The sequence below is a fragment of the Rattus norvegicus genome, chromosome 5 (assembly GCF_021556685.1).
Source record: "Rattus norvegicus strain SHRSP/BbbUtx chromosome 5, alternate assembly SHRSP_T2T, whole genome shotgun sequence".
Lineage (NCBI taxonomy): Eukaryota > Metazoa > Chordata > Mammalia > Rodentia > Muridae > Rattus > Rattus norvegicus.
This window is the reverse complement of record NC_141538.1, coordinates 67,669,066-67,678,748: the sequence shown is the minus strand read 5'-3', so window position 1 is coordinate 67,678,748 and position 9,683 is coordinate 67,669,066. Positions and strand designations below refer to the sequence as shown.

Sequence of the window (9,683 nt, the reverse complement as noted above, 5' to 3'; positions counted from 1 at the left end):
CCTGGTATGCATCTCTGACAGTGGATATTAGCCTAAAAACGTGGATTACCTAGAATACAATCCATAGATTACATGAAGCTTAAAATGTGGGATGACCAAAGTGTGAATGCTTCAGTCCTCCTTAGAAGGGGGAACAAAAATATTCACAGGAGGAAATAAGGAGACAAAATTTGGAGCAGAGTCTGAAGGAAAGGCCATTCAGAAACTGCCCCACCTGGGGATCCATCCCATATGCACACAGCCACCAAACCCAGACAATATTGCTGATGCCAAGAAGTAGAAGCTGATAGGAGCCTAATATAGCTGTCTCCTGAGAGGTTCTGCCAGAGCCTGACAAATATAGAGATGGATGCATGCAGTTAACCATTGAACTGAGAACAGGTTCCCCAATAGAGGAGTTAGAAAAGGATTGAAGGAGCTGAAGGGGTTTGCAACCCCATAAGAACGACAATACCAACTGACCAGAGCTCTCAGGAACTAAACCACCAATCAATGAGTACACATGGACAGACCCATGGCTCCAGCTGCATATGTAGCAGAGGATGGCCATGTTGGGCACCAATGGGAGGAGAAGCCCTTGGTCCTTGATGTCCCAGTGCAGGGGAATGTCAGGGCAGGAAGGGGTGGGTGGGTGGGGAAGGGACACCCTCATAGAAGCAGAGGGAGAGGGGCTGGGATAGGGGGTTTATGGACGGGAAATAGGGAAAGGGGATCATACTTGAAATGTAAGTTTAAAAAAATCCAATAAAAATGAAAATAAAGAGGTATTATGGAATAGTCAAAGTTAACTAAGTGGAGTTCTGTATGTCATAGACAGGCCTCAAATATAGTTTTGACCCAAGGAATAGTAGTTTCAGAAGACTGGTTATACCCACAATATTTAAGACTTACATACCACAGGCAATGGTTATCCAATATTTAGAATAGGAGGGAGGAAGGAAAATTTAAGTGGACACCAGGGAATCCTAAATGTTCTTGTGTTGGTGGTTCAGAGGTGGTTATTATGGCATTCTTTCTGTATGTATAACATATTTTATTTGCTCGGTGCTTTTAAATAAATTCTGTACATGTGAAATACTTGGCTTTTTAATCATTATGCATTTTCAATTTTATATTATTTTAATTTCCCATAGGATCCCAGAGTGAGAGTCTGCTCTGAGGAGAAAGCAAACTGGTATTTCAAGAGAAGCACCCAAAGGGAATTCAAGAAGGCAGCTCCAGGTTCTTACACAGTCCAGCAAGCCTGAGGTTTGTGAGGGACAAGGCCTGAGAACAGTGAGGGCAGCATCAACAGGGCCTGGAGAGAGCCCAGCAGTTTGTAGAGAAGGAGTTAGGAGAGAAGGAAGGACAAATGTGTATTGCAGTGGTTTTCAACCTGTGGGTCATGAGCCCTTTGGCAGGCCTCTATCTCCAGAAATATTTACATTATGACTCATAACAGTAGCAAAATTTACAGCTATGAAGTAGGAACCAAAATAATTTTTTTGTTGGGGGTCACCATAACATGAGGAACTGTGTTAATGCATTGCAGCATTGGGAAGGCTGAGAACTGCTGGTGCAATGGATTGTGGCTATGGCTGTGGCTATGGCTGTGGCTGCGACTGTGTCTGCGGCTCTGGGATGGAATGGCCCTTTGTTGATGAGCAAAGAACTAGGGTTGGGTGGCCTCAGTTCAAGGCAGGATCAAATGGTTACTGAATTCCAGAAGGCAGTGAGGGGTTGTAGGGAGGTACCAGCCTTGCATTTAAATCCCGTGTGCTGTCTATGGGATCTTGGACTATGGCTTTAACCTCTCCCAGCCTCCTTCCTCTCTTGCATACTGAGGAAAACCACACTGTCTGAGAAATACTAAGCATTAGACAGCAACATGGGGTGAGTGGGCTCGCTAGAATATCTTGTGTAAACGGTAGGAGATTAATCAATGTTAGAATCTCTCTTTTCTTCCCTGAAAATCAAATACCTCAGGAGGTATGAGGGGTGGGCACATCATAACAAGGGACAGAAAGGGGCTCATGATTCCTTGACTCTGATGAAACACAGAGTTGGCCTGATGCAGAGGCAGGGGCAATACATACTGTTGGGAGGGCAGTGAGCAGCAACAGGAGACATCATGCCACCTCCACTGGTGTCACAGAGCAATTTGGGGACAATCCTGAGGAAGGTTCTAGGAACATTTCTATCCACCGTGAGGGTGTTAAGCAGCAGAACTGCAGAATCATCCTTTGACACTTGGGATATTTCAATGGGCATCCGGACCATTACAGAAAGCCTCTCAGGTTTCATGTTTCTTTCACCTGTTACTCTGGCTCCAGAACAAAGGTTTGTAAACATCCATGATTGGGGAGAAATTTTCAGATCTCTCCTGAAAGAAGAAACTGGGGGAGGATTGCCTGAAATCAGTAACTAAGGCAAAATGAAAGCAAAACGAAACACAAAAAAACCCAAACCACTAGAACCAGAACAATAACAAAATGCACACATCATCAACGTGATTCTTGGAAAGCATTTAAACCCAGAAGCCAACAATTAGCCAGAGAGGAGAAAGCAGGGTGTGAGGACATTTGGACTCCTCGGTTCAGAGCATAGTTAATCACCTTAGCCAGAAGGTGGGTGTGGTTCCAGTACGCACCAACAGAGGCCGGATAGGTGAAATGTAGACAATGGAGTGTTTTGCCTTAGAAAAGAAATATATTCTGGCCCGTGCTGCATCTTGGTAAGTGAAATCAGCAAGACAGAAAGTGACAAACCCCGCGATCAAATTTACAGGAGCAGACAAGGCTTTCTGTGCCTAATGGGTATAGTTTTAGCACTGCAAGACTGAGAAAACACCTGAGACAGCTTGCACAGTGTAAATGAACTTAACACTATTGAGCAGTGTAGATAAAATGGTGATGCTTTTGTGTAATGTGTTCCACCATGGAAAAAAAAAGTCAACAATGAGCTTTCTGTGTTCGTCCTTGCGCATTTATGAAATTCCAGCTATAGGCAAACCTGCTTTATTTCTCTCTGGTTTCCTGTTCTTTTCAATTCAAACCAGGCCTTTGTCCCTATGGTCTCCAAAACAGGGCTGGCTTGCTTGCTTGCTTTCTTTCCTTCTTTCTCTCTTATTGTTGTTGGTATTGTTTTCGGCTTACTGTTCATTTTAATTCATGTATAGATGGGAAGCTCCTGTGTCTTTCCTTCATTGCTTGTTTCCTAAGCATATTTTTCATTGAGCTTATGAGTCTCCTGGCTCCTAACTCTCACAAGGATTTAGATGTCGCAGAAGATGCCCAACGCTGAACTTCCTTAGAAAATGATGAACTGCCTTAGGACAACCCCAACATCTCTACTTTCAAGGTATCAGCACACAAAAAGACATATTGTGCTGAGGCTCTCTGAGGTGTTGGGATGAATTTGAATCAAAGCTGTGTCTGTGGCCTTCACAAAGAAGGGGTTTCTGACCCAGGGAGAAAGAGCGAAACAGACCAGGAGAAGTGGGTGGGGATGGGGCAGTGCTCCCTGCTCAGTCTTGGAGAACGACAGCCTCAAGTCTCATAATTTTGAATTCATAAACAGTACTGCTCTGATGCAGAAACGATTCCTCCTTGTCTCTGAGACCAGCCAACAAATGGTTAGCTCCATCCACCACGTTACAGGCAGTTGGACAAGAAATGGTGTTTCACAATGTGTGTGTGTGTGTGTGTGTGTGTGTGTGTGTGTGTTTTCTAGGCCCACCCAGCATGCTTTGCCCCCAGGAAACAGTCAATAAATGGTTATTGAATTTAGAGCGTCCTTCTTCCCAATCGCTGAGGTTTAATCTATTCCCGATTCAGAATATCTATTAACTTTGCAGCATCACTAAGCCTTAAAAAAAAAAAAAATCCATTTGTGGATGCGTTTAAAGAGTTCACAGTAAACCTCACTCTGCCGATTAAGAGAAAGCTGTTAAAGGAAGCAGGCTCATTCAACACACCAGTAGCCATTGGTAAAATGTAATTTAATTTAATCATTTAAATTTACATTGTTAATGTACAAGAGCATTTCTTTCAAACCACAGGTTAACACACACTTACTAAAAGCAATGCCGTTAGAGGAGAAGGACTTGGGAGACTTGGCCATTTGAAACAAAAGCAAGGCACTCTCCAAGAACAGCAAGTGGATTCCTGTTTCCCGCCCACCCCCACTGAGGACAGGTTCACACTGAAAGAGCCCTCCCTTCAGGGGGAGGAATCACCTGCTTTAATGCTTGTCCTCTGCAGAGCTAGTGTGCCGGTCTACTCCGTGTACACTTGGGTGTCAACATTTAAAAATTGTGACCTAAGAGGCTCTCATAGTTGTGATAACTATGGAAGACAGAAGGACACTGGCTGTAGTCTTTCCTTTCAGCACTAGTGTCTGGCCCTTAACTAAAACAGCCTCATCATTCTTCAAACCAGCAGATAGATGCTCAGACAGTCTTTTCCCTTCAGTCTGTGGGTGTGAGGACAGAAGGGGAACAGCATTTCCCAGAGCACCGTGCTGCTGTTTTGCTTTGCCTTTCAGACAGGACAAAAAAACAAAACAAAACAAAACAAAAAACCAAGGATTAACTTTCCAATACTCAAGGTGCACAAGAAGGTTATGTATGCACAGTACTTCTAATTTATTCAAATTCAAATTGAATTTGGTCTGAAGCGATCTCGTGTGAAATGTTAGCTTTCCTGATATTTAATAATGTTTATTAGGTTTGCATGTAAGCTCGATAAATTAATGCCAAAGTACTGCTTTATTCAAGGCCGTCTGCAGGAAGAACGTTAGTATGAGTGACTATGTTCAAAAGTCTATTTTTTGAAAGTAAGATGTGGGAGAGACTAAGGAAAGGCCAATTAAGTCTGAGTCTTAATTCTGTTGCTACCTGTTTGCCCTGCAGTGGCCCCCAGTTTCCTCCTTTGGGAATTTCAGGAGATCTGATCAGATCTGGTGAGGCAGGCACCCTTCCAAGTCTGAGGTTCAGAAATCTTAACATTTCAGGTCCTGTCATTGTGATAGGAAGGTAATATATCTCATAAAATCTTACACAAACAAAATACAAGATCAAATATCCAAGTGAGTTGCGAAGAAAGGGAGAGGACATGATTCGCTATCTGGGTTATACTTTGCAGCAATTAGGCAAGTCATTTGGCATTTGTTTGATTGTATAATTTAATGACAATATAAACAGTATAGTTTGTTTTTTTTCTTTTTCTTTTTTTAAAAAAAAAGACTAAAGCAAAAATGATTAAAAGCTAACAGAAGCTACCGTGACATTGGTTTGACATTCAAAGTTTGAGTCTTAGCAAAACGGCCAAAGGTATCTTGACTTGATACAGAGTATATAATATAAAGACTTTTAGACCTAAAAATCTTCAAACGTTATTTGAATTTAGCAAAACATAAGCAAAAATTTCATATCAAAGTGCTAAACAGTGCTGCCTTAAAGGTCACTGCAAACAAAGGATAAAATAACTGCGTGGGAAGTGACATTTATTGTACAAATGGTTAATAAAAAGACACATTATAAATATATATGTAACCTGCTATGTTTTTATATATATATATGCTTATTTAATTTCTAACCGGTGTATCCAAGTCACCACGAACACCCCATTTGATTATTCTGTAACTCAGCCTCCAGGAGCTGGTGGTCTTGCAATAAATACAGGCAAAGCGATTACAATAGAACGTGCATACAAATGTTCATACAAATAAGGACACTATGCAACGAATCATTTCATAATAATATGCCATCAACAGTAGAAACATAGAAAAGGGGGCACAAACACGGAATGTTGAACCGTAACCCACTAATCTTTGCTAATACATCAATACTATCTTTTCCTCTTTAAAAAAAAAAGAGATGATTCTCTTGCTTTCCAAAATTGTCTATAACCAATAACAAAAATTAATTTTATATATATTTATATATAAATCCTTATCATCTCTGGTGCTTACCCTGTCTGACCCAGTTCCTACTTATTTGCATGTTCTCCTAGGGTTAACCCTTGATCGAGTCACCCAATGCTCCTTGGGCTTCTGAATGGAGGAATCAGGAACTTGCTACAACTAAAGAAGGTTTAGAGAACTCTGTCCAGGTTGACAAACACACAGCGAACACAGTCATATGCAATCCATTTTATAACCTGATCCCCATTCAGGACATCTGGATAGTCATGGGTTGAGGGGAGGGGTGTCGAATTCCATCAAGAGTGGCCTGAAAGTCTTAGAAGGGCCATACCTCCGAAGGGTTCTACAGGGCAGGTGGACCAAGGGTGAGCTAGGAAAATGAGCACGCCGTTTGATAACATGACTGCCTCCTTCTTATTTTCATATAAAATGAGGGAGAGTTCACAAACAAGACTTAGTAAGACAGCACTCTAAAAAATTGCACTTGTATGTGGAAGCGAATAGCCATTATCATTTTGCTAAGTCTGATTTGTAGATAATCTTCCATCTTTTTTTTTTTTGCCATTTTATTTTAAGAAGAAGAAAGAAATGAAGAAATGAAGAATTTCCCCGCCTCATTTGCACCACTTATGTGCCTCGATCCGGGAAGTACATACTAAAGGGATCAGTCTTAAGACACAGCCCTACCCTGGTAAACAGCCCTTGGCTGTTCTTATTTTTAAATACAAAGCAACCATAGTCATATTCCCCCGGAAAGAGTTTTTAAAACAGTTATATTATCCTTTCTCCCCACCCCACTGCTGGGATAGCATCATCCAAAAGTGCTTCGTCAGCAATTTCTTAGAAAAGCCTCATGAACTATTTTACCCCCTCCCAGCCCACCCACCAAAGCCTAAATATAAAACACAACCCCAAAACAATACTCTGCAAGGTTTCTGGCTTTAGGTTGTAAGGAAAGGTGCCAGGAAAAAAAAAAAGTCTTTGCTTTCTATGGGAGCTGCTTTTTCCCCTGGAGGAAGGATAGAGGGGCAGGTGTTCAAACCCATCCTTTTGCTCACTTAATGACCAGTGCCAGCAGAGCAAGTAGCTCTCTGCTCAGGCTTCCCCTGCTCAGAAAGGCAGGGTATCAAGGAAGAGCTTGTCGATGACAGAAGGTGGGGACACCAAGTCCTCCAGCTTCAGGTAGAAGATGCGCTGGAGGCCCTGGGTGCAGATCTTCCTCAGTTCCACCAGTGCGCGAAGGACCTTGGGCTCTGAGGGCTCCAGAGCCTGTCCCTTCCTCTGGTGGTCCTTTAAGCTGCTTGTGATCTTGTTGCATAGCTCCTCCACTCTCTTTGGTTCTTTTAACCCATGTCGCTCTGTAGAAGGACAGAGAGAAGTTGATAAGCATGGGGGCAGATCAAAGGCACTAGACATCCTAATTAAGGTCTCTCTCCTTTTCTGTGGGATGGGTTAGACATTTTACAACTGGATGGCCCTTTGTGGACCAGGGTGATAGTTCTGTTAGTAACTCGGTCTGGACCTGCTTTTGTCCCCAGATCCCAGCAGATGTAGCCACATCGTAACAGCCAGTCTTGCCTGCATGACTTGGTGCAGAAAAGTGAATTAATGTTTCAGTCACAAACTAGGGAGGGAGCCACTGATGGGAGCCCCTTAGCGCTTGATCCTAAGTGAGTTCCTATGCTTCTGTGCTGGCCACCATCTAGAAAAGCACCTTTCCTTCCAGTGTTCCCTCAGAACACCCATTGACCTGCACCTGGAACTCTACAGAAACACACAGGTCCTCCTAAGGCAGAGAAGGAAAAGTCACATCCGAGAGAGGGAGGCCTGGAAAGACACGCATTTATCAAGACATGGAGAGTACCTCTTAATTCCACAAAACTATACAGAAAAGGGTCCCCATGTTAGCCAATTGGATCTTTTTGGTAAGGCTGGTGATGTTCTCAGTCACACAGTTGCAGAAAGCTGGCATTTGAAGCCAGTCTTCCAGGAAGAGTTTGTTCTCTGGCTAGAAAACACTGTTGGGTCTCACTATGACACAGCGGCCTGACATCCCATACAGGCAAGTTTGACAGTGTAAAGTAGAACCTCATTTCTTTTCTTTTCTTTTTTTTTTTTTTTTGGTTCTTTTTTTCGGAGCTGGGGACCGAACCCAGGGCCTTGCGCTTCCTAGGCAAGCGCTCTACCACTGAGCTAAATCCCCAACCCCAGAACCTCATTTCTAAGGGAAGAGTGGGGTCTCCTCTATTCCTAGTTTTCTTCTATTGGTATATTCATAACTAAAAACCATGTTTACTCGTTTTTGAACATGCGTGTGCATATGTATATGTATGTGTGTATTTTCGGACATTGACCTTGGTGTCTCCCCCAATCCGGTCCTTATATAAAACTCCACTTTTTAAAGGGTGGAAGGTATCTTTCTAACAGCGAACAAGCATTAGCTTCTAACCTCTCTTTGATTTAGTCGTTCTAGTCATAGGTCTTGTTAGAAAAGTTATTTCCCTGAAGCAAAAGCTAAAGAAAAAAAAAAAAAACCTACCAGGACATTTTTTCCCCCTGCAGAGCAGGAAGCCTACGTTCTCAGTGTGGGTCGTGGATATGACTTGGGGTAAGAGCTTTCCTCACTAAGGCCTTATTAAGAGAGGAGGCTGAATTTGAGGACTCCTAATGCCCCTTCCAGAGCTGTTGGGTTAAGATGTACTTAAGTACATCAATGGAAACTGCCCCCGGTGTCTCAGTGAATTATGACTTTCAGGTTTCTGGTAAGATGAACTGTTTTATAGAGAAAGAAGCCCAGGGTTTAGAAGTGAATCTAATTCTGGCTCTGTCCTTTGCCTGGGACTCAATCTCTAGAAGACTCAATGTCTTCCTAGGAGCATGGGATGCACAGGTCTTCGTCCTATTCTTCTTGTTCATCTTAAATGTTGGACAGCGAAGGACCTGAAAAGTGGGATCATCCTATAAATGTCCTCCAACTAAGATGATATTACCTATACCAACCATAGCGCGCCACACACCGGAATAGTCAGCACCTGAGACAGTGGCTGACACTTGGTGAATGGGAGGCAGCTGCAAGACTAAATGGAAACCGAGCCTCAAGCTTTGCAGCTCTCACTTTGCTTAGCCAGGTGCACACCTCCCCACTTGGTTTACCCTTACTAAACGCAGAGCCCTGCTGCTGCAGGCTCAAAAGAAACACATCGGGTGAACCTTGAGGAACCCTGCTTGCGGTGGCGAGCTGCTGAAAAGTTTAAGTTGTTCTCCCCAAAGCACAGAACCAGGTGGCAAGTTCGGCAGTCAATTCAAGAGGTATAAAAACGCCCATAGCCTCTGACCAACCTACCACAATTCCTGGGAGTATATCCAAAGAAGAAAGTCAAAGTAAACAAAAGCAATGGCCCTGCATGTATGGAAACACGGCACAGCATTTATCTGTTACCATCCCACACCCAAGAACCCAAACGAAGCAAGCACCGGGAAGAGGGGTGCTGTTGAAGAACAGGGGGGCTGTTCAGTAAATAACAGCATGCCCATACAGCGGAAGATCCTGAAGCTATCGGAGATAAGTATGAAGATTATTGAACAAACTGGTAACATTAGAGGAAGAAGAGAGTTTTTAAATAGCGCCCAGGCTACGATCTCATTGATGCAAAAATAATAATAAAAATCTGTGGCTGGTGAGATGGCTTAGCAAATAAGGGTGTTTGCTGCCCAGCATGAAGATCTGAGTTTAGTCCCTGATCTCTGCATGGTAGAAAAAGAAGAATGGGCTCCCCCAT

At 43.0% G+C, this 9,683-nt stretch overlaps 1 protein-coding gene across 2 annotated transcripts in view; it reads right to left on the bottom strand.

The window, feature by feature from the left end:
* Positions 1 to 3,960: 3,960 nt before the first annotated feature.
* Positions 3,961 to 9,683, bottom strand: part of Nr4a3 (nuclear receptor subfamily 4, group A, member 3) — a 41,054-nt gene continuing 35,331 nt past the window's right edge. For both annotated transcript variants that reach the window (XM_087550887.1, NM_031628.3), the window contains 1 exon segment: positions 3,961 to 7,262. In XM_087550887.1, coding sequence (XP_087407013.1) covers positions 7,015 to 7,262 — 248 coding nt within the window. In that variant the 3' untranslated portion in view covers positions 3,961 to 7,014.